The 26167-nt window shown below is 45.2% G+C and overlaps 1 protein-coding gene across 3 annotated transcripts in view; it reads right to left on the reverse strand.

Annotated features, from left to right (window-relative positions):
• afg2a (AFG2 AAA ATPase homolog A) overlaps positions 1 to 26167 on the reverse strand; it is a 721265-nt gene that overhangs the window by 624012 nt on the left and 71086 nt on the right. For all 3 annotated transcript variants that reach the window (XM_072495694.1, XM_072495695.1, XM_072495696.1), the window contains exon 9: positions 23907 to 24162. In XM_072495694.1, coding sequence (XP_072351795.1) covers positions 23907 to 24162 — 256 coding nt within the window. The remainder of the gene's footprint in view (positions 1 to 23906; positions 24163 to 26167) is intronic.

Genomic DNA, 26167 nt, shown 5'->3' on the forward strand with positions numbered 1-26167 from the left:
CCGAACCCTTTCGGCCGTGCTCCTCCAGGAACGCCATGACCAATTACGCCCCGTGGCATACGCCTCACGCGTGTTAGATCCTGTCGAGCAAGGATTTTCTGCCTGCGAAAGGCACCTGCTCGCAGTTTTTTGGGCAGTACAGTACTTCGCCTACATTACAGGACTCAACCCCATCACCATTCTCACTGAACACACCCCAACACAGCTATTATTAGACGGTCGACTTAAAGATGGCACAGTCATCTTGGCCCGTTGGACCCTTCTTTTACAGGGACGGGACATTACAGTTAAAAGAACCAAGACCCACACTTTCCTAGCCGATAATTTGCAATATGCAGGTACCCCACATGAGTGTGAGATCATCACCACAAAACACAACACAGACCCATTTATACCTAAGTCAGTTCCCAGGAAAGCAGGTAATATACCCCAGAGACCCCAGCCCACAGACACATGCGCAGCCCTGAAAATTTATGTGGATGACTCCTCCACAGTTTGAATGGAAAGAGAATCACCGGTTGCAGCATTTATGTAGAGGACGCACAGGGACGCACCCTTGATGAGATTTCACTAAAGTTGCCAGGACATCTAGGCTCGCAGGCAGCAGAACTGGCAGCCATAGCTTACATTGTAGACCACCCCGACTCGTTTCCGACCCCAGCAGACATATATTCGGACAGTTTATCTGTCTGTAATAGTTTAACGGAATTCCTACCCCTGTGGGAAACTAGAGGATTTGTTTCCGCAGATGGAAAGCCCCTACCCTCAGCCCCATTACTCCGACATATCCTAGAGACAGCTAAAAATAGGAAATATGGCATAATTAAGGTTTGCAGTCATCACCGTTCTTCCCCCCCCCCGGTAACATTAAAGCAGATGCCCTAGCGAAGGCAGGTTCCAGGCATGGTTACTTTTGGAAACCCCCCCCCTGCCGAGAGCACCCCAGTACACGCGGTTCAAGTCTCACAGACCAACATTCAGGATCTAGCAAAGGCCCAGAAGGAAGATGAAAAACTCAGGGAAGTAAAGGAACCTTCCCAGCCCCATATGACAAGTTTAAGAACGCAATTACCACACACGACGGTGTGATTTTGAAAGAAGGCATTTGTGTAGTTCCCAGCCAGGACAAGAACCAGATTATTTGTCAGTTCCATTACAATCATGGACACCATGGCATTGCACCCACCCTAACCCACCTCAGACCTCTCTGCTGGTGGCCTGATTTAAAAGCCGATGTAACCCATTACATTGAAAATTGCTTGATCTGTGCCCAGAACAATCCGGACAGATATGCAAGAAAGGCTCAGCTTAGTCACACCCGCCCAGTTAATGGACCCTGGACCAATTTGCAGATAGATTACATAGGACCCCTACCCCCCTGCAGAAATGGCTATAAGTATGTGTTGGTGGTCATCGACACCTTCACAAAATGGGTGGAAGCTTTTCCATCGAGAACGAATACGGCCAAGACAACAGCTAAAATACTAACACAGCACATCTTTACAAGCTGGGGCCTCCCATGCAGTATAGAGTCCGAACAAGGCTCCCATTTTACAGGACGAGTAATGAAAAACATCCTCACAATTTTCGGAATTCGGCAGAAGTTTCACATAGCCTACCACCCCCAGTCAAGCGGCATTGTAGAGAGGATGAACAGAACTCTAAAAGCCACTCTCAGGAAAATGGTGCAACAGAACAACAGCACCTGGGATTCAGTTCTCCCATTTGCTTTAATGTTCTTACGAAACACGGTATCCACGTCCACAGGATACACCACCCACATACTCATGATCAGACTCCCCATGAAAGGGACAGAGTATTTATTAGGACTGGATTTGGCCAGCCCCGCAGTCACCGCCCTCACGCATGAAAATGCTGTACAGCAGCTTATTGAGAATATAAAGGCAGCCCAGCTCGCAGCAGCTGTGAGACTTGGGACCAAGAGGAAACAAAGCAAAGCTTGTTTCGACAAAAAGGTACACGCTGCCGAGTTTGTAGTAGGGCAGCAAGTGACATTTTCCCTATACAACCCCAGTTCATTCCTTTCCCCCAAATTTTCCGGACCGTACTCCATTTCGGACAAAGTAAGCCCCTCTGTATACAAGATCACATATCCCAATGGCAAGTCTGCGTGGTTCCACATAAACCAGCTTAAGACTTATGGCTCGCAGAACAACCATTCACACCACATCTCACTCGCAGCAGCAGACGAGCACGTCCCGCCCACAGATGATGTATTCCTACCCTCCCCCAGCCAGTCCAGCCCGTCCTCAGACACATTTTCAACTTCACCCCCAGAGGCACGACTCTGCCTCTCCCTTCCTTCAACCAGCAGCGACAGTGATAGCGACAGCAATGACGACAGCCACAGCACAGCACGTTATGAATATACCCCTGCACCAGGTCCCACTCCCAGCGAATCCGAGCATGATTCCAGTGACCCCTTCGAAATCACATACATCAAAGCCCCTTGACCCAGACCCACCGCCTGACGATTACGGATTAAAACCTAGTAGCTCCAACCTCGACACACAATTCTGGCACCGCGACAATTCGTTCAGGCTCATCCGGAATGATGAGATGGACCCCAATTCACCCCAAGCAGTTTTAGCCAAACTACTCCAATCAAGAGTATGGCAGCCAGGAGAAGATGATGACATAGAGTCTGACTCCCACCAAACGAATCCCTTTGCGACCCTGTTCGCTACTGAGCAATGAGGTGTCCACATGATGAAAAAAAAGGAACCTATGGAGAGATACGGTGTCCTTTCTGATGGAACCTGCACCATGTTTGTTGTATGTTTGTTTGTTTAATGTACACGTTTGTTGTTTGTGAATCCGAAAGTTTTTCATGGCCCTACGCCACCACCCTTTTGACGCCCAATGGCTGTTAATGGAACATGTTTGTCCACAGACAACCGTTCAGAGGAACTAGTTTGTCGGCAGAAACCACTCATAGCTACTCTCCTGATTCGATTATGAGAGGCAGCCCCCACGACGACCACATTCTTACCCGTTCTTGCTGGTCGCTCAGGCAGTGGAGAAACGGCACTGGTCCCCGCCCTGCCTGAGGACCCCCCCTCTGGTCAGCTACACTCGGGTAGAGCACATAAGGCACTGATCACCGTCCTACCCAGGGATTTCACCCATTTCTTACCCGCCGCGGCCCATACGCACCCCAATTTGGCACTTTCAGTTCGAAATTCTTTTGTTTGTTTTTGGCGACCCTTAGGTTGCTTCCGTATGCTATTTACATCCTCAAACACTAGGATGCTAGATCGCACAGGCTGCGAGATGGCTCGCACTGTGTCAGTATTTTTCTCGGATGTCTTGTCCCAAATACTTGGTTTAAAAAAAATAAAAATGAGAGAGTGACAGATGGTGACCAATCATAATGGGTAATTGGCAACAAAGGACAGACAGACAGACATACAAGATCTTAAGCAAGATAATAACAGATATTATGCTTGTGTCCATAGAACTCTCCAGGAACCCCACAGGAAGAAAAAGAAGACCGACAAAAAGAAAGATGAAGACGACCTTCATGCTGTTCACCTGGATCTTAGCGGGATCCCTTCAGTTGCGCGCGGACGCTACCCCCCTGACCCCTACCACACAGGCCGTGAATGATTCCCACCCCTACCATACACTGAACCCAGAGATAGTTACCTCCGAGACAGTTACCGACAGCCCGACATGGTGTGACAAGTTTATAACCTGGTATTCACTATCGTACATAGTAGAATCACTCTTAGTACTGCCGATACTCTGCAGTGCCATGCAGACACTTAGACTCAGAAAATGGCGAAGGAGAGCCTACCGCTCTCGCACCCCGGTATACACGTTTAGGTCCCCTATTTTCAGACTTCACCAAACCCCCCAACCCCTTGAGTGAATTAAAGTGCATCCGTTTTTCTTTGTGTGTGTTTTGTTCAATAAAGAAATGTTAACTTCTGTGCTTGACTGCCAAGCCAGAGATACTTGTGTTGCTGCTATTTGTACATTTAAAGTGTTGTAGAATTATTGTTGATTGTTTGAGTGAGGATAGTTTATTGAAGATAATTAGAGGTTCCAGTTTTTTTAGTTTGTAATGCATGTCTGAATGTCATAGCGCCCCGTAGAGTTTTATAATGATGTAGGTATGTAAAATGATTCCAGGTAAAAATTGTGTTTCATAGGATAGGGCAGTGTAGAGCCCGTGAAGTGCTTATGGGTGCCCCGCTTGGTCAGAAAGCGAAGACAACGCGGTGGAGGATCACAAGGAGGGCGTGTAGCCATCTGGGATGGCCACTTCCCAATTACAAAATGGACACTTCGCAAAGATTGCAGGGAAAATGGACAATGCTGAGAAAACAAGCAGGTCTAGGGTTTGTTTGTTGATTGGAGCCACAGCTCCCAGACAAGACCAAAACTGCAAACCCATTGGCATACTAATGGCCCATCTCCGGGGACAAAAGAGTAACATTTGAGTAACCGATACTAAGGCAGACACCCCGACGCCAGAGGAGACCTGAACAAAGCAGACCAACGGTCACCTCGGACACGCCCAGCCATTAGGGCACCCACCCCTTTATTGGAGGAAATCGATAGGAACGATTGAGAAACGGCCCAATTAATTGGGGCCAAGTTCAAGGCCCGCCCAAAAGCGTGCGAAGCCGCTTTCGGGTATAAGAAGGATCCCCCAAGAGTGAATCGCTCTCTTGGCTCCGGCTCTCACCGAGTAGAGACCTGCCCAATAGCTGCACCAGAACAACTAAGTCGAAGGTCAACGCACGCTACCACACAGGCGACCTTAGCTGTTATCCTGTACCAGTTTCACCCCAGCAGCCTCAGAACCGAACAATGGCCATTGTTCCTCTGACTGAGTGGGTGCCCGAAGCTAAGTATAGGCTTTAGCAGTAGTGATAGTTTAGTCTGTAGTGTTTGTGCATGATTATATTTAACTGTGTGTGTAAATAAATAAGCATTTGACTTTGAACTAACTAACTGGTGTATCGAGTCTTTGATAAGTATTCGGTTTGAACCTTGTGGCGGTATCGAAAGATACCTGGCGACTCTAGAGCAAAACGTAATTAGAATTAAGGAAGGCGACCATATTGACTGCCATATTCAGAGCCAAATAAAGAGAACAACAAATTAGCAATACTGTTGCTGTGAGACAGCAGTGCTAACCACTGTGCCAGTGTGGCATGCATGACTAGTTCTGGGGCGCAGATCACTCCTGCCAGAATATTATCTTTGCTCATCATTGAGATTTGTTTCTTGATGTCATATGGACTGAATAAAATTAGAGGGAGACTGGTATCTGTGACTTTGAGGTCTTCAGGAGGTGGCCAAGGAAGATAGTCGCAAATGCTTCAGTCTGGTTTGACACATTCACATGCTAGGTTCCATTATAACGGAGGATGGCGATGTCCATGGAGCTACTACTTGTTAGTTAACCGCTTAATTAACTACTACCATTCGCAAGTGGATGTGGCATTACTGCAAAGTTTTTACCTGATCAGTTAGTCATGGGATCACGTTGGTCTGTCTATGGTATCATTAAGCATGTACTGTTGTAGCTTCATCAGTTAACACCAAAGTTTCAAGTAAGCCTGCTACTGCTCCTGACATGGTACTGCACATTCCTTGTTGAATCTGGTTTGATGATCGAGTATTCAGGGGTATGATGGGTCATGGCGGTATACAAGTCTGCTGAGGCTGTTGGCCCACAGCTCCTCATGGGTGCCCAGTTCTGAGCTTCTAATATGCTCTTAACTTATCGCTCTTAGCATGATGGCAGTGCCTCAACATAATGGAATGTGTCCAGAGATAAATAAATTGATTGATAATAAAAAGCTGCCAAACACCTTTCTGAATAAATTCCATACAAATGTAACAACTACAAACTCTTCCTTGGGCACTTAGTACAGGCAAGTCAAGTAAAATCTAAAAGTCACAACAATTATATCAAGTTAAGCTGGTGTAGGGTCACCGTTTCTGAAGCTAATTTTTACTGTTTGTAACAACCTTTAGGAACAAGATGAAATCAGGTACAACATTGCAGATTTGAGAGCAGAGTTGAGTGGAGGGTGGCGACAGGGAAAATAAGAAAGCATTTCTATTTCTGATCATTGTCCAAAGGTGGATATCAGGGGAGGGTAGAGTCTTACATGGAGATGTGATGCTCCCTGCAGTTGAAAAGCTTCTCAACACATTGTCAGGGCTCCTGCATGAAATATTGCCATGTTGGCAAGGCACCAGATGGCAACCAGCCACATGTGGAAATGACAATAATACCTCAGCAATTGTTGAACAGCTTCTGGTAAGGAGAAAGGTGGAGGGGGGAGGGGTGGGGGGGGTTGGAAATGACAAGATTTAAAAAATGTAATCCTGTGATGTTAATGTAAAATTCTGTCTTCTGATCCACAGCGGGGACAAAAGGTCAAACTCTGCAGAAACAAACCCCATCTCATATGGCGAGATCTGCTTGTGATTATTTGGGCAGTCAACAGTTCAGTGGAAAAAAAGAAAAACATTCAACATAAAATAATACAAAAAAAACCACAAACTGGAAATTGAAGAAAGGGTCTGTCTTCCTGTTTCCTCTTGTCATTATATCTCTGCTAGTCTTTCCAAATACTCCCCAGTGAAAACTGTAGCCAGCAGCGATGCTTAACCCGTTGAATACTGAATCCCCGACACAACCCAAAACTCTCCACCCACTGTCCTGCAGCATTAAACATTTGCGAACATCTGAATTCCCTTACTTTAAAAACTCTACATAAGAACATGAATCCCTTGCTGTCCTCGTTTTGTCATTTTCTCAGACAAACCCCACCACAGACATGCAACGGGTTAAGACACTCAAAAAGCAGAGGAAGCTATTTGCCGTCAGACATGTCCCTATCCTGTTTATTTTTTCAAGACCCGACTGAGCCTCCATAAAAACAGTTAATTCTCCAGTCCAGCACAAGGTCAAACTGTTCCAGGCCCAGTCCTGTTTTCCCCTTCAGGCTACACATCAATGCTCTTCCGAAACCACTGCCGGATAAGTGGGGGACTTGTTCTGAATTAATGCAAGAAAACATCTGGTGCAGGCTCGGGCAAGGAAAATCAATCTGATTACAGAGTCAAGCACTTTGTTTTCCATCAACATTAATTAAAATAAGTTCATCTGTACTCAATAGGAAACGCGAGCAGCTTGCCACGAATAACAGAAAAATCAATTTTAGTAACGGAAATTTCTTCCCAGCAGACAGATTTGAAAATTGCCCAGGCGTTTCTTTGACTGATTAACTTCATATTTGCCAAAAAAAAGTATTCGAGTCCCATCACTATCATTTCTGAAGGTTAATATTCCTGCCCGCCGAATGTTAGAATGTGCAAATGATTTACCTGTAATTTTTGACAACTGCCACTACTTTAAAAAAACACGTCTCCTCACCTATTTGGACAAATTCCTGCTGGATTGATCGTGGTCACTACTCAGGAATTGAACAGAAGTAGTATCTTTCCCAAAATAAAGATTTACAGTTGAAGTTGAAAGACTGGATCCCTTATCGGACAATCTAGCCTAAAAACTAACATAGAACCTGTATGCAATTTTTGAATTCAACCTTCACCAGCGATTTTAGTAGCTGTGAAGTTTCTGCGGTCTCCTTCTGTTAATTTATGTTATATATCATAAAGCCCCAGTTTAAGATTCTTGGATTCTACTACAGCCCAAGTTCCAGCACTTAAATAAGATTCCCATAAAAATATAGGAAGATGGTAACTGAGGCAGGCCATTCAGCCCCTCAAGCCTATTTCACCTATATGATTTAGCTTAATATGGCACAGCACATGCAAGCCAGGAGTAAATGAAACATTGGTCCCATAATGCGAACACTGAGCCAGTGATATGTTACTCAACTACAGTTTATAGTGATAGTGGTAAAAAAATAACAGTGCAATGAGTCAAAAGGTGGGTCTGTTGCATAACAGGTGAACAGAAAGAGCATGGTATGGATTTTATCACAATTTGTATACTACAAAGGTCAAAACAATTCACAGACACACTAGTTCCTGCAGCTCGGCTGCAAGAGGAATAAGGATAGATGGAGTGATGTTATCCTGGTTTGAAACGTGAAGATTTGGGACTGGATGAATATCTTAAGTTGACTTCTGGAAATCAATGAATTCCATTCAAAATTTTCCCATGGAGATTAAGTGGATGGGTACTATTACAAAGCAGAGGATGGAAAACATTAAATTTCAATTTCATCTGTTTGACTCACATATTGAATATTCCCCCCCAAAAAAGGTTTCACTGTTAAAACAAAGACACTGACCAAGATGGCTGCCACAACTCATCTGGGCAGGATTCTCCGACCCCCCCTCCGGGCCGGAGAATCGCCATGGGGTGGCATGAATCCTGCCCCAACACCGGCTGCCAAATTCTCCGGCGCCGTTTTTTTGGCGGGGGCGGGAATCACGCTGCACCAGTCGGGGGTCGTTGGCAGTGGCCCTCCCCCCGGCGATTCTCCGCTCCGCGATGGGCCGAGCGGCCGCCCGTTTTCGGCCAGTCCCACCTGCGTAAATTACACAAGGTTCTTATTGGCAGGAATTGGCTCTGTGGGCAGCCTGCGGAGACCTTGGGGGGGGGGGGGGGATTCGGCCCCAGGGGGGGGCCCCCACGGTGGCCTGGCCCGCGATCGGGGCCCACCGATCTGTGGGCATGCGGCAACTCACGCCGGCTGGCAGAGGCCCTTCTGCGCCGGTTGGCCCGCCGCCAATCACTGCAGCGCCGGCCTAGCCCCCGAAGGTGCGGAGGAGTCCGCACCTTCCAGGCGGCCCGACGCCGGAGTGGTTCACGCCACTCTTTGACGCCGGTATGACCCGCCCGCCGAATACCGGAGAATCCCGCCCCTGATGTTTGGGACTGCAACTTGACTAAACTTCTGGAAGATTGTCGAACATGCATTACAATGAACATGCCGAGAATACATATTTATGGAATATTGCACCTGCCTTGGTCAAGACTTACTCCAAAACAGCAAGGAAACAGAGACCTCAGTATTTCTGTCTCAAGGGCTGCCAGGCAACATAGGAGAACTAACAAAACCGATTATGCACAAGGAAAGTGCTAATGACGCCTGTTATATATGGTTCATTTTGACCATGGGAGGTGGAAACTCCTTCATTAACATAAATATACTATCAATTTTGTGTGTGTGTATAGTGACTTTCAAAAAATATTTTAAAAGACTAACTCTTCATTCGTCTAAACTCAAGAAAGCCTGTTGGACTGATTTATTTGCAATCAGCAAGTAACTACTTAAGTACATATATTGAATTGGCAAATTCATCCTAATAAATTTCAGTGAGTGGAAAGAGCATTTCATGAGAAGGAAAAGGAAAAGGAAAATGGAGAGTCAGGAAAAGAGGGAAGAAAGAATTTCAACTGAAACAGCTTGAGCCGAGAAAGAAAAAGATGCACTGGACCCAGTGAGGGCACCAATAGTGAGAGGACCACAGCTAACTCAGGGAAAAGTGCTGAACTTTTGAAGATCGCTCAAATTATTCCAAAACTTAAGGAGGGAGATGTAAAAGTGTTTTCCATTTCAGCTCGGAAATAGTGAAGCAAATGTAACGGCCAGCAGAAAGCTGGAATCTGCTAATGCAAAGCGGTTAACTTGCTACCCCCACAAAGTTTATGCCACGCTATCTGATGAGATTTTAGCTGATTACGAAATGATTAAGAAAGCTATCCTCAGTGCTTATGGATTAGTTCCTGAGGCCTACCGCCAGAAATTCCAAACCCTCTGAAATCAGCCCAAGCAAACTTACACCAAGTTTGAAATGGTCAAGCAACTTCCTTTTCCTTTCAACCATTGGATATGGACACTTCAAATAGAGACAAACTATGGAAGCCTCGGAGATCTAAATCCTCCAGGAGTTCAAAACCTCATTCCCCATCTTCATCAGGAAGAATAAAAGGTTTCCAGAACTGGACAGGCAGCCCTCATGATAGACAATTGAGTTCATCCACCAACCCCTGAATCAAAGTAAACTGGGATCTAGTGACTATCTCAGACAAGAGTGAGATAGAATGGAGACAGATAGCGCCAACACAGGCTTGGGAAGAAAAGGGGAATACCAAATTATGTTCAGAACAGTCTCCAACTTTCAAAAGAAAGATCCCAGATGGAGACTGCTAGGAAAACCATCCAGTGTGTTTTCAATGTGACAAACCAGGTCATTTTAAAGAATATTTTTTGGCATGCAAAGAGACCTCCAGAGGGTCCTACAGTCAAACCAGTATCAGTGGTCATGAAAGTTGTCAACTTGTGGTCAGGCAGGTCTACAAAATAACTGCCAAGAGTTTTTACTTAAGGGGAAGATGACCCCCGAACAGGTTAAAAAACCTGAAAAAGAAATCAACACTCCCCAAGGCATTAGCTGATTACAGACTTTGCTCACTGGGAAAACTGAGGATTTTCCATCCAAGACCAGGGAAAATTCCAGTATACCAATCCAGGGGCTCACAGAAGGCAATGGTGAGGTGCCAGTGGTAAAAATGTACCTGCATAGCAAGCTTGATATGGGACTAGTAACAGTGGGTATAATCCTAAGCTTGTCCATGTAAAGAGTCAACATTTTGCTCGGAAACGTCCTGGCAGGTTGGACCATAATGTAGCTGGAAAAGTCAAGGTCAGTCCAGAGATACTGGAAATGCTGAGTTCTGCAGGGGTGCAGAGAGCTGAAAATAGTTCAGAGGCCCTATAGGAGGCAGTGAAGATTGAAGTGGCGAAAGAAAAGCCACATGAATCAACAGAGGCCAGGAGCTGAACAGCAACCTGGAGGCAGTAGTGTTCCAGAAGATACGGGACAGGTTAGGGGGCAAACTTATTCCCAAGACAAAGGAGAAAGGGGAGAGAACAAACTCCAAAACAGACACCACTAGTGGAGACCATAATATGTATACGAAGGAAACCCATGCAGAGTTATCGACTGATAAATCAAATGAACAGGCTTGCATTTTATACTCTAGCAAGACCCATTACAAGTGAGGTGAAGAAGAAAGTCCAGACAACTTACTGGGGCTTAAAAATCATATTAAAACTCACTGACTTCGTAGAAAACAGATTTGTAATTGCGCTTGGGTTTTTGAGGTAACAGTGAAGGGTTAAAGCTGATCAGAGCAGGAGAGTTCTGGTGGCAGCATGTAGAAGAAGGTGGCACGCAAGGTAGCTCCCGCCAGAGTCCTCGGTTTTTGGCCCTTTTAGCCCAGTTCCCAGGGGTAATTTGTGGACAGGCCTATCCCATTAGATAGCTCTTTAAGACGATGTCAAAGACCACAAAAAAGAATATTGGAAAGAAGGGTAGCCCTTCAGAGGAGTTGGGGGAGGTGCAGCGTCCGTTGGGAACAAAGGTGGCAGAGGCAAGCTTGTCAGGTGGGGCTGCACCTATTACTGTGGACAAGCTGATGGAGGTAATGGCAGCCGAAATTGAGAGGCAATTTGGCAAGCATCTTGAGAGGCAATGGAGGGAAATGATGGAGACCCTCAGAAAATCAATGGATGCGGTGGGAAGGCAGCAGTATTTGAATATACCAAGATGTCGCGGTTGAGTCCGCAAAGAGGCATGCGGCTTTCAACAGGGTGATGTTAGTGCTGTATAAGAGCTGTGGTGTACCGAGCGAGGTCGAGTGTCACGCCCAATTCCAGAGATCATTTTTTCGAGACGGCGGAAGCTTCAATTAAAGCATAAGGACTTGGACTGAACTGAGGGGGTTTGAATGGAACTTTTATGGTTATTAGGATGGGGCTGTTTGGAGATGTTGTAATGTTTTTTCTTTTTGGAATGGAGGATGAGAATGTTAATGGGTTTGGGTTTTGGTTATTCCTTTGTAGAATTCGGAGTACCCGTAGGAAACCCATGCAGACATGGGGGGAACATGCAGACTACACACAGACAGTGACCCAAGCCGGTAATCGAACCCGGGTCCCTGGCGCTGTGAAGCAACAGTGCTAACCATTGTGCTACCATGCTGCCCAGACAGGCAGAGTTTATAATAACCTTTTAATAATAATAACCTTTTATTGTCACAAGTATGAAGTTACTGTGAAAAGCCCACAGTCGCCACATTCAGGCACCTGTTCGGGTAAGCTGGTCCAGGAATTGAACCCGCGTTGCTGGCCTTGTTCTGCATCACAAACTAGCTATCTAGCCCACTGAGCTAAACCAGTGGAGTGAGATGGGGGAGGGGATGTGGCCTGCTGGGCCTGTTTAGCAGGTTGCAAAGAGGCTAAAAGGTACGAATGGTGGGAGGACGGGGAGGGGGAGGAGAGATAATAGTTTGAGAGGAAGCAGTGTATTTTTCTGGGATTGGGGAAAGGTGAGGGGGAGAGAAAGGGTAGATTGCTGACGGTGACATGGTTTTTTTTCATCTTGTGGGTGGGGCTGGGTGCATTCTTGTGTGGGCCCTGGTATTAGGAACCTGGAAGATGGGTAGGATAATCCCTTGTGGTGTAAATGGCTGAGTTGAGGGGGGCGGGGGGGTGGAGGTGATGAGAGCCCCCAATTCGATTGGTCATGTGGAATGTTTGGGGGAGGCCTAGTGAAGCGAGCGAGAGTTCTCTCTGATTTGAAGAATTTAAGGGCCGATGTGTTTTTGCAGGAACCCACACACGGGTGCGGGACCAGATTAGGCTTCAGAAGGGTTGGGTGAGCCAGGAGTTCCACTCGGGCTTTGATAGTAGGGCCCTGCGGGATAGAAATTTTAATTAATAAAAGTTTGGTTTCAAGCGGGGAGGTTGTAGCAGATCAGGGAGGTAGATACATAATAATCACTGGGATGTTGGAATGCAAGTCAGAGTTGTTGGTAAATGTGTACGCTCCAAACTGGGATGCGTAGCATTTATGAAGAGGATGCTGACTGCCATACCAGACTTGGACACACACCAGTTGATATTAGGGGGTGGATTTGAACTGTATTTCGAATCCAAAGCTAGACCGGTCTAAACCAAACTAGTTGGTCCCTTTGAGAGTAGCAAAGGTATTGACAGCGTTTACGAAAGAGTAGGGAGGAGCGGATCCATGGCGGTTTCTGCACCCTGGGGTAGGGAATTCTCCTTCTTTTCTCCAGTGGATAAAATATATTCACAGATTGACTTCTTCCTGATGGAGAGGTCTCTACTGCCAGGGGTGAGGAAATCAGAATATTCATTCCACAATAGTTATTTCAGATCACACTCCACATCTGGTAGATGAGGTTTTGGAGAAGGGGTTGGATCAGCGGTTCATGGAGTTTGGATATGGGGCTGTTGGCAGATCTGGGGTTTTGTGCAAAGATATCAAGGGCGATCAATGAGTATGTGGTATTTAATAAGAATGGGGAGGTTTTGCCCTCGGCTCTGTGGGAGGCCATGAAGGCTGTAGTGAGAAGGGAGATAATCTTGCATTTGGAACAGATAGTTAGGGAGGCAAGGGACGAATGCCAAAGGTTGGTAGATGAGATCTTGGGAGGTAGATGGTAGACACTCAAGTGATCGCACCCCAGATCTCCTAGCTAGCAGGAAGAAGCTGCAGATGCAGTTTGATTTACTGCCCACAGGTAAGATGGTGCACCAGTTACGGCTCTCGAGGGGAATAATGTATGAATATGGTGAGAAGGCCAGTTGTCTCTTCGCTTGCCGAGTGATTATTCAAGTTTGAGACTCAGGTGGCAGGTTGGTGTCTGCACCAGATAAAGTTACTGGGGTGTTTGAAGCATTCTATAAGAATCTTTATAGGTCAGAGCTGCCTGGGGAGGGGTCAGATATGGTGCAGTTTTTGGAAGGCTTTGAGTGTCCTAAGGTGGAGGAGGAAGATCAGGAAGGGTTGGAAGAGCCTTTGGGTGCGGAAGAGGTCCTGGCAGCTATTGGGCGAATGCAGACTGGTAAGGCTTGGGTTCCCAGTGGAATTTGCAAGACGGTTGGAGATGCTTGAGGACTTGGTAGCACAGGGTTTCCTGTCAGAGACGTTGATGCAAGTGTCCATTTTGCTTCTCTTAAAGAAGGATAAGGACCTGGTGGAATATAGGTAATTTTCTGATTAAATATGGATGCTAAGATATTGGCCAAGGTATTAGCACTATTAGCTGGAGCAGTGTCTCCCTCCAGTTACTGGGAAGGATCAGACGGATTTTGTTAAAGGGCAGCGATTGTCTTCCAACGCACAGCGGTTTCTGAATGTGGTGTTGTCCCTGGAGGGGGTGAAGCAGGAGGTCATTGTTGCACTGGATGCCGAGAAGGTATTTGATAGGGTAGAATGGCGGTATTTGTTTGCGGTACTGGAAAAGTTTGGGATACGGCCAAAGTTTGTGTCATGGGTACGATTGCTGCATAAAGCACCGAAGACTGGTGTCTACACAAACATGTGAGCTTGGGGTATTTTCAGTTGAGCAGGGGAAAGAGACAGGGATGCCCTATGTCACCTCTCTTGTTTGCGTTGGCAATAGAACCGTTGGCCATTATCCTGAGAGCTTCAGATAGGTAGAGGGAGGTAATGATTGGGGGTGGGGGGGGGGGGGGGGCGGTATGGAGCATGGAGTGTTCCTGTACCCGGACAATCTTCTACTGTACATGACAAACCTGATCCCCATCATGGAAGCTACAGTGCGCTGCTGAGGCGTTTTGGCTCTTTTCAAAATTTGAACCTAGAGAAAAGGGAGTGTTTCCCAGTTACTTCCCCGGGGAGGGGAGTCCATCTGTTGGTGCTACAGTTCTGCTTAGCGGGTTCTCATTTCAAATATTTGGGGTTTCAGGTGGCCCGGGATTGGGCCCGGCTCCGTAAGTGAAAGGTCAGGACAAATTTTCAGAGGTGGGATAGTCTCCCTTTGTCCTTGGTGGACAGGATTCAGTCGGTCAAGATGAACATTCCAGCAAGGTTCCTATTCCTGTGTTTGCCGGTTTTTCTTCCAAAGTCCTTTTTTGGGAGTCGATAAATTGATTTAGTTCTTTATTTGGGCAGGCAAATTGAGAGGATTCGAAGGATTGTTCTTCAGAAGGACCCACAGTCCAGGAGGCTTGGCTTTGCCGAGCCTGATATATTATTACTGGGCGACGAATGCAGAGAAGGTGTTGGGACAGTGTGGGGATCCGGAAGCTACCTGTGTACGGACAGAGTCAAAATCATGTAGGGAGCTAGGTTGAGGGCAGTAGTGACGGCCTCGCTCCTGTTCTCACCAGTGAAATAGATTTTTTTTTTTTTTTTTTTAAAATCGATAAATGCTATACGTCAGAAATAAAACCAGAAAATGCTAGAACTGCACACTAAGTCAACCAGCACAGGATAACATTTCGAGTAGAAACCCTGCATAAAAATGTGTTTTTCTATTTTCAGATGATGATCAACATGCTGTGCTTTGCCCCACTGTTTTGTATTTCATTTATTCCTGCAATTTCAATTTAAACATATGGTAATGTCATATTCTATTTCTAGTCACACTTTTATACCGATTTTTGCTAATACTTCTATACTACACATTTCTGTTTCACACAAGTCTTCTTAGACGACACACTACCCTGACCCTTTGACAGGCAATAGGATTACATTATATTTTTAACTTGTTGCTGTATTGTGTAATTACAATTCTGGCACTCAAGAAAGTTCGAAACCGTCTTCAAAAGTTTCAGACATTCAGTGTGCTTGGCACATGAAAATACCTACGTGAGTAGCTTGTTGAAAATTGAACAAAATCGCAAGTTAAATGAGTTAACCATGTCTGTGATCAGTCCAGTAGATGGCAGTCTACCCACAATATATCAGATGTCATAACGAAAACGTTTGGTTTTCTAGATTTCCCCAGAGAACCTCTCTCCATTAACTCCATCAGCTCTTTTCATGGTTTTGAAAATTGAGCTAATCTTAATGTCAGTATTAAGCACTCCCAGATCACGTGTAGCCTCAGACTCAGGCTGCTTCTCTTCAATTCCAACAATGCGCTTCTACCCAGGTCACAAGAGTACATCTCCTACGGCACCAGTGTGAATTTTTCCAATTCCCACACCAGCCTTCATGTGGCTTCAGAGAGACTGCCAATGTTCGTGCCAATTAGTGTTAAACTAACAGCAGTTTGATGCTATGTGCCCACTAGGAACTAGAAATAAGATTGTCCAAATGCTTTTAACACAAGCAAACAAAGGAGACTTTTATTCGATTAGTCTGGGCTGGATTCAAATCTAGGTTGGAGGTGAAAGGCCAGTGATTAACCTAATGCAACACCCAGTCTCCATAAATTTTCCTTTCCTAATGAGTTCTTTTTGACATTCTTTATTAGATAAAGTCGCCATGGTCCCAGATGACCATAGGCTGCTTTCCCCTTTCAGGGGGGAGAGCTGACTGGTGGTGATTTAACCTGAGGATCACCACACCTCAGGCGAGGGGTTGAGAAGGCATGGCCTCCATGAATAACCTCTTTATTACTCATATCACAATTCTTGGGTAAATTCAAAATCACCACCAGGAAATCTTTTGTTTTTACATCATCTGAATGGGAACATTTTAGGGATGGAATATAAAATGAAGAAAAATAAGGAGTCACATGTCAATGCTTCACAGCGCCAGGGTCCCAGGTTCGATTCCCGCTTGGGTCACTGTCTGTGCAGAGTCTTCACATTCTGCTCATATCTGTGTGGGTTTCCTCCGGGTGCTCCGGTTTCCTCCCACAAATCCCAAAAGACGTGCTTGTTAGGTGAATCGGATATTCTGAATTCTCCCTCTGTGTACCCGAACAGGCGCTGGAATGTGGCAACTAGGGGCTTTTCACAGTAACTTCATGGCAGTGTTAATGTAAGCCTACTTGTGACACTAATAAAGATTATATTATATTATTATATGACCAATAGTTTTGTTCTGAGCTTCATATTGGGAGTGTGGGGAGGTGGTGAATTTCTTCAGCTCTCATCATGCCCACTAGCTGAGGCATCCTCTGTTATGGATGGTAAGAATGGATAAGCGAGTCTATCTCATCAGTCTACCTTATTGCATCCCTAAATGAAGCATAGAAGATTAACCTCCACATAATCTACCATCCTCACTACAGAATCAGTCTGTGAATAAAAGTATGCAGAAATAAACAAAGCTAAAACATTGTTTGGGGTCAAGTAAATAAATGTCTCTTCTGCCAATATGGGAAAGATAGCTCTGAACTTTCACTGGCAGTGACAAAGTGTTTCCATCTCCGAAACAGTCTGCATGAAATGCGATGGTTTACACATCAACCACTGACAAGAATGAATATCATCAGTTTTTAATTATAGAATGGCTAAAAGGTTCTATCGCTGGAGATGGGTTTGGTTTTCGTCAACAGTGATGACGACGGAAGGCATCTCATTTGATTCTGCGGACAGCAGTATGACACCACTCCATTATCCTTCTGACAGCAGAGCTGAACAAAAAGGATCCCAACATATTCACATTTACAGCACGAGCATGGTAACAAGCAGCTTGTTCTCCTTACCCAGCCCACTGCCTAATCACACAACACAGGAGCAATAAAGTTGCAAATGTGTGAAAATGTTTAGGTCGCCAGTTCCCAAAATGTGCTGACAACATTTCCTACAAAGCTAATCCAGTCAAAATGCTGAATTGCAGCTAATAATAATTATATATTGACTTCTGTAGGGAGAAACATTATCAGAAGCAATACTGTGAGCGCCAATCCATCAACAAAACACACCCGAGAGATTATGTAGATTGATCAGTTGCTACTATTACTTAACAACACTGAATACACCTGTACCAAATTAATGCAAACATTAAACATTTAGCAGAATTTAGTACCATCATGTTGAACACTTGTATGTGAGCAGTGCTAGTGCCTGTCAGATAATCTCATAATTCTTACATGGTTTCATCTGTGGATTAAACACTTGTTTTTAAATCTCACAGATTGGAGGTTCAATCCCCACTCCAGGGCTTGAGCACACAAAATCAAGACGGACACAGCGCAGTATGGCGGAAGCAGTGCACTGTTGAAGGTGTTGGATTTTGGGGGTTAAATTGCATTCCCATCTGCCGGCTCGTTCTGCATGCAAAAGGTCCCGTGACACCACTTTGAAGAACAGCAGAGGTGTTATCACCAGTGTCCTGGCCAATATTTATTCATCAGTCAGCATTATAAAAAACAGGTAATCTGGTCACAGATAAGGGCAGCACGGTAGCATAGTGGTTAGCACAATTGCTTCACAGCTCCAGGGTCCCAGGTTCGATTCCCGGCTTGGGTCACTGTCTGTGTGGAGTCTGCACGTTCTCCCCGTGTGTGCGTGGGTTTCCTCCGGGTGCTCCGGTTTCCTCCCACAGTCCAAAGATGTGCAGGTTAGGTGGATTGGCCATGATAAATTGCTCTTAGTGTCCAAAATTGCCTTTAGTGTTGGGTGGGGTTACTGGGTTGTGGGGATAGGATGAAGGTGTGGGCTTGGGTGGGGTGCTCTTTCCAAGAGCCGGGGCAGACTCGATGGCCGAATGGCCTTCTGCACTGTAAATTCTATGATTGCCACACTGCTGTTTGAGAGTTTGCTGAACGCAAATCAGCTCCGACACTATAGCAGTAACTACACTTCGACAAGTACATCATCAACACTGCAATGGCTGAAAAGTGCTTTGAGATGTCCGGTGGCCATAAAGAGTGCTACAAAAATGCAAGACCTTCTTTTGTTTTGTTTTCGGAAATCCAGCGGTAATGCATGAGTGATTGCCCTCATCGTTATGGCAGCACTGTGTGTGGCATCAAGGATCACTAGCAAATTTGAAGTCAAAGGGAATGAAGAGCAAATCTCTCCACTGGTTGGAGTCATAGCTTGCACAAAAGGAAGATTGTTGTGATGTTGGAGGTCAACCATCTCAGCCTCAGCGCATAACTACAGAAATTCCTCAGAGTAGTGTCTGAGGTCCAACTATCTACAGCTGTTTCATCACTAATCTTCCCTCCATAAGGTCAGCGGAGGGGCCGTTTGCTGATGATGCACAATGTTCTGTATCATTTGCGACATCTCAGATACTGAAGCAGTCCAACCAATATGCCGCAAAACCCTGGGAACATTCAGGATTGGGCTGATAAATCACAAGTAACATTCATGCCACAGAAGTGTCAGGCAATGACCACCTTCAATGCAAGGGAATCTGACCATCGGCCCTTGACATTCAACAACACTACCATAGTGGAATCCCCCACCAACCAACATCCTAGCGTTACCATTGACCAGAAACGTAACTGGACCAGCCACAGTAATAATAATAATACTCTTTATTATTGTCACAAGTAGGTTTAGATTAATACTGGAATAAGTTACTGTGAAAATCCCCAAGTCGCCACACTCTGGCGCCTGTTTGGGTACACTGAGGGAGAATTCAGAACATCCAATCTACCTAACCAAGAGTACAAGAGCAAGTCAGAGGCTGGAAATACTGTGGTAAGTAACTCACTCCCCACTCCTCAAAGTCCTCCCAACATCTACAAGGCACAAATCTGGAATGTGACAAAATATTTTCCACTTACCTACATGAATGCAGCTCTAACTTAAGAAGCTTGATACCATCCAAGATAAAGCAACTCACTTGATCAGCACCACCTTAAACAGTCTCACCATCTACCACTGGGGCAGTGGCTGCAGTTTGTACCTTCAGCAAGATGCACTGCAGCAACTTGCCAAGTTTCCTTTACAGCACCTCCCAAGCCAGAAAACCTCTACCAGCACAAGGCAGCAGACTCATGGGAACACCACGACCATAGGTTCCACTCTTAGGCCACACACCACTGTAACTTGGAATCAAAATCACCATTCCTCCACTTTGACTGGGTCAAAATCCAGGAACTCTCTTCTGGACAGCAGTGTGGGTATCCATACATCAGATGAACCGTAACGGTTCAAGAAAGAGGCCCACCTTCCAATTAGTATGGGCAACAAATATTAACATTGCCAGCGATTCTCACATCTCATGAACAAAAAAAAAGGTAATCATTTTACTAGTAGAAGGATGGTGCAGATATGCTCTGCCACAGTCATTCTTTTCCAGAGAAGAGTTTTGAAAACATTATTACGAATGTAAGTTTGCTTTTTAGCAGGATTCTCCCAAAACACGATGGGCAAAGCGTGCAGCATCCAGGAAATTTCTGCACAGGTCATAGAAAATTAAAAGGTCCACTGCAGAGCTTCCCCTGATGAACCATTGGTAAATCTATTGCTCTACATGGAACTCGGTTCTTCAAAGCAAGACACTGTTTCTGCTGACTGGCCCTCTGGGATTGGGGGGGGGGGGGGGGGGGGGCATAGCCTCAAAATTAAAACTAGGCCAGCCATGATGAGGGGTGGCAGAAGTTTGGAACACTTGTCCGCAGTTAATGGTGGGTCAATTGTTCATTTTAAATCTGTGATTGGCAAATTTTTTGTTGACCACGGGTATTGTTGGGCAAAAGCAGGTGTACGGATTAGGTCACAGGCCGTGCACGATCTCATTGAATGGCGGAACAATCCTGAGGGGCTAAATGTTCTGTTGCTACAATTGTCACGTTTAGCTGATCTCATCTGGATCAGGTGATAGTAATAAATGGCACTTCGCCATGCCAACCCCTGGATGTAAGTTTTTAAAGAATGAACCAGTGCTTCTGTTGCTGGCCATCACCCAGTGATGTTTGCTGGAAGGTGCCTACATATATGAATTTCATTGAAGAGGAGGATCAAACGCATGGACTTTCCCACAATAAGACAGTCTGTCAACCTTTACTGTTTAGGCTCATACGTGAAAATACCAACTAGGCAAGATGTTGGATGGTGATTTTTAAAAATAAAGTTAGAGTACCCAATTATTTTTTTTCCAATTAAGGGGCAATTTTAGCGTTAACATCCACCGAACCTGCACATCTTTGGGTTCTGGGGGTGAGACCCACACAGACACGGGGAGAATGTGCAAACTCCACACAGCTACTGGGTGGGGGGGGGGTAAAGAAAATGGAGGATGGGGAGCAATAGATGTGTTCATTCCAAATATTTATTCTGACTATTTGTATTCAAGCAGGTGCTCCTGTGGTTTTGTCTGTAAGCGGAACATCAAGTACGACACTTATGGGTTTACGATTAATCCAAAATTAAAATACAGATTGTGTTTAAAACAATCACTCCACTTTATTCTGCATGTTCTGCCGATTACTAACTGCAAAATATATTTACTATCCAGATAACCAATGTTGCTAACTTTTGGTTGGCTCTTAAATCGTAATTTGCTCTGTTTGTTTAACCTTTGCTCTAGAGTGGCCAGGTATCTTTATGATACCGCCACGAGGTTCAAGTAATGATCAATAACTCAACACACCAATTAGTAAGATTCAAATCAAAGCACATTTATTATACACAGGAAATCACTACTCGTGCATAAACTCTACTTTCTAGGCTATTCCTATCACTAAAAGGCCTGTACTTAGCTTCGGACTGGCCCATCAGGTCAGGGGAACAAATGGCCTTTCATTCAGGTCCTGAGTCTGCAGGATTCAAAAGCTGGTATTGACTGGTAGCTAGGAGCGCCTATCTCGTAGCAAGCGTTGACTTGAGACTTACTTGGTTGGAGGCAGCGAGGCAGGTCACTGTCAAGGGTTGGTCCCAGTTGCTGAGTGACCCTGCCAAAGAAGGACGATTTGAACTTGGGGGCTTTACTTTATAGTCCCCAGGGGCTTCCCGCCCTTCGGGGCAGACCCCGTACCTGGTTCCAAGTGATTGGACTACTTTCCGATCACTTGGATCGATTTCTCCAATCCTGGAGTAGTTCCCCGATCGTTGGGCGGTCCCTAAATGTCCGTTGGCCTTCCTTTGTCTTGGCTCCTGCTGGCGCCGAGGAGTCTGGCTTGGCTTTATTCACCTCAACTGTTGCCATTGTGCCCTGGAATCGTTCATTACTATGCAGATGGCTGCTGCATTACTATGCAGATGGCTGCTGGTTTCAGTGCTGGCTGGTTCCTTACAGGTTTCAATACACATGATTTCTGTATTTGCTAGTCTTTGCCTGTGTTGGCTGAATTTCCCTTCAGCCTTTGCGGTTCTCCATTTTAAGTCGGGAAGTGGCCAACTCAGGTGGCTGCACCAATATCTCTGAAGGGATTAAAATGCAGTACTAACAGAGGAATTTTGAGCCAATAAGCGGCAACAGTCAATAATCCTAAACCATCACAATTTGCATTCTTACGTAGCCAGAAAGCTGCATTGGCCCCCACCCACCCTTCTTTCCTGGGAGATAGCTCTGTGGTTACCATCTGTTACATCAGACATTACCTAGAGATTAAAGCCATTGAAACTGCTTATCTAGGTCAGCCAACTGCTCATCTAGGTCAGCCACAAGGATACCACAGACGACTAAGCATTTTCAAGAGAAAACTTCCAAATTCTGTTTTCCGTGCTGCCACGGCGTTGGGGTGTAGAGAGTCAGTCGGCCAAGCCATGGGAACGTTGACTACAGTCACACTACGGTGGCGAGATACATTTCTCCACAGTGGAAAAATCCCCAGAGATTATCATTGGTCACTGTCCACACACCACAATGCAGCAGCCTGAGAACAGATCACCCACCATTGTTTTCTAAGAAAAAATAAATTGATAACGACTAAAATAAATCACCTTTTCCCCCAAAATCAGTCTTTTTATAAAATAAGAAATCATCATTTTCTAAACCTGCCCAATTCATTGAGTGGCAACACCCGAGTAAAATAAACGTTAAAATGTCATCTTAAAATGGTTTTCTTCATTCACGCAAACCAACAGTTTCAATGGCTTTTCCTTTGCTTTAACCTCAGTGAAAATACTGTGTGGAACTTTTTAAACAAATTATCTTTGTTAATTTTTTCCCATACAATTAAATTCTCCCAAATGTTATCATCTCCATTTTTTTTCCGTCTTTCACAATTGTAATGCCAACTTCAGAAACATACAGGTCTCCTTCACACCTACTTGCAAGAAGTAAGTGGTACCTTGGCCGAACACAATACCATTTCTCCCAGTTGCATGGCCAGAGTTCACATTGCACCTTGTAGCTAGATATTAAAAGTGACACGAAAACAAAGCGAGTGTGACTTCTCTGATTTACCACCCCTCCCCCCACCCATTCTCTGTGGGGACGTTTGCAGGAGCTCTTGATTTGCAGAAAGGCAGGTGAAAACCAACCTTCTGCCACGTTGTTGCCTAACACACAATATTGGACGTTGCACAGGACCTCTCACTGCCAAATACTTACAATGTGACTGTGGTGATGTGCATCAATGTAAATACATGTAGGCTAGCTAGACACTAGAGGGAGCACCAAAGACATCACACACACACACAATCAACCAATAGATCAAGTAGATAGGACACGACCAATAGACATTCACGATGCACAAGGAGGTGACACGACCATAGGCGGGCATTACACCAACCCATATATAAAGGACACCACACACATGATCTGCCTCTTTCCAGTGGAGACAGTCAGTGAGTACAGGCACAGGGTTGATTCAATATTACACCCATCACGTGGATTGCAGCAACTGGTTAGTCAGTCTGGGTAGCTATAGTAGGATTAGCAGTAGTGTCGAACCCGAGTAATAGAAGTGCAAATAGTTTAATAAACGTGTTGAAGTTATCTCCACGTCTGAACCTTCCTTTGTCAAATGCACCACAAGGAAGCCGCTTATGTTACACCTAGAACATAACAAATCAGTGACATGGAATGAAATAATATTTCAATGCAAGACATTTATTTTTATATAATAGATAAAGTGAATGCAGCTCACTCTGTTTTTCTTCAGCAGATTAAATCCTAAAGGGCACCAACTAAAAGGTAACTTGCTTATTATTTTGGTGGTACCACCTCATGGTCACCACAAGGTGGTGCAACAACAGAAACCAGACCAACAGAGTCAAAAATGGTTAAGTTACCTGCTTCCTTGCAGACTGCTGCCAGATCTGCTCCGACATAACCATGAGCTCCATCTGCAAGCTGTGTCAGCTCCACCTCCGTTAAGAAGGTGGGAACATTCTTCAGGAACTTTTTCAAGATATCTGCACGGCCTTTAGCATTAGGGATACCAATCTCTATTTCCTTATCAAATCGTCCAGGTCTCCGAAGTGCTGGATCCAACGCATGAGGTCGATTGGTGGCACCAAGGACCAGGAGCTGTCCTTGACTTCCCTCCTGACAATAATTTTAAAAAATTGCATTTCATCAATACATAAATAATGAAGATTATTTATTGTTTATTTCACTACACCGTCTTGCTCCAGGCTCCACCAGCCCAGTGGTAGACACTCAAATAAGTTCCTCAAAATTCAAACTTCAGAAGATAACCATGATGTCACAATTGTTATGATCCCAGCTGATGTTACGACTGGTTAAGTCAGATTTCAGAGGGGAAGTTGGCTTGATAGATCCTAACTTTTTTTTTTAAAGGGAGGAGGGCAGCACGGCAGCATTGTGGATAGCACAATTGCTTCACAGCTCCAGGGTCCCAGGTTCGATTCCGGCTTGGGTCACTGTCTGTGCGGAGTCTGCACATCCTCCCAGTGTGTGCGTGGGTTTCCTCCGGGTGCTCCGGTTTCCTCCCACAGTCCAAAGATGTGCAGGTTAGGTGGATTGGGCATGATAAATTGCCCTTAGTGTCCAAAATTGCCCTTAGTGTTTTGTGGGGTTACTGGGTTATGGGGATAGGGTGGAGACACGACCTTGGGTGGGGTGCTCTTTCCAAGAGCCGGTGCAGACTCGATGGGCCGAATGGCCTCCTTCTGCACTGTAAATTCTCTGAAACTATAAATGTCTCTGAATAAATTCACAGCAGTCTGTTGAACTTTTAGTGAATAAAACATTGAATAAAACATTTATTAAACAAGAAAAATTAACTATATTGCATTAGACAAAAAGAGTGGAAAGATCTCAATATAAACATGAGAAAATGATTCAAATATTCACTATTGTTTCACCCCAGCTATCTTTTTACAGACACATACAGATTCAGAAAGATATAACATATTCTTAGGATATATATTTTCCTCAGGGTGCTCCGGTTTCCTCCCACAGTCCAAAGATTAGGTGCATTGGAGAAGCTAAATTGCCCCTAAATGTCCACAGGTTGAGTGGGGTTACAAGGATAGGGTGGGAGATTGGGCATAGGCAAGGTGACCTTTCGAAGGGTCGGTGTAGACTAGGTGGGCCGAATGGCCTCCTTCTGTACTATAGAGATTCTATGATATCTTACACTCTAATGTTCACAGGAAGCATGAGGTATATTTGAATTAACAAGTAAACTGTGGTCAGACACTCCACATTCCAAAGTAAATGACAGATGCAACCAAAGCAGATTCCCTGGATTTCTCAACAACTCATCCGCACACTTGTCGCACCGTGAGCCACCCAGTCTCACTGAAACTCTGTCCTTCGCACAAAGGGTTCCAATCTCCACATTTGAAGAACCGCCTCTTCAAAAGTCGCTCCCACTTGGATGGCTTCCACAAGGATCCACCTGAAGACTATTTTCGCTTGGATCTCCGAGGACATTTAAGCTTCACCTTTCAAGCACACTTTCAGATCTTCAACCATGCCAAGAGAACACCAGGGCTCCAAAAGGGTATCTTTGCCCCTACGGCCTACAGCACAGAATCACCAACCTTTGGCTGCCCTTTCAGATATCCTATGCTTCTCCCAAGCTCCCGCAGCTCTTTCTTTAACTTGGAGCCTTTCTCTCTGCTCCTGTCATCTATCTTGACTCAATGGGATCTATCTTTGATCCCTGTCTGTATCACTGCCTGGGGCTATCTTCTGGGACCTCTTTCTGTCCCACTCGCTTGTTTGAGATCACCTTCTTGGCTTGATACTTTCTCCCTGTCCCCTTCCCACTATCTTGCTCCCTGGGACACCTCTCAAATGATGCTCTGGTTCCAGGTCACCTGACTTGCAAATGCACGCAGGGCAGGCTCCTGGCCTAATGACGTGAAAATAGACCAACTGCGCATCTGCAGCCATTGTCCAGCCCGCGCATGAAGACTTAGGAATGTAAAAGAACGCAAAATACGTTTGTGCAGCCACTTCTGGGCCAGCATATGTGCAGGCGGTCCAAAGCCCACTGAGAACTGGAGTCCCTGATGTCTGACTTTAAATCAAGCTGACCATTTGCGTTTTGAGTTTCATCACACAATATGAATAGTTA

The sequence above is a fragment of the Scyliorhinus torazame genome, chromosome 3 (genome assembly GCF_047496885.1).
Source record: "Scyliorhinus torazame isolate Kashiwa2021f chromosome 3, sScyTor2.1, whole genome shotgun sequence".
Classification (NCBI taxonomy): Eukaryota; Metazoa; Chordata; class Chondrichthyes; order Carcharhiniformes; family Scyliorhinidae; genus Scyliorhinus; species Scyliorhinus torazame.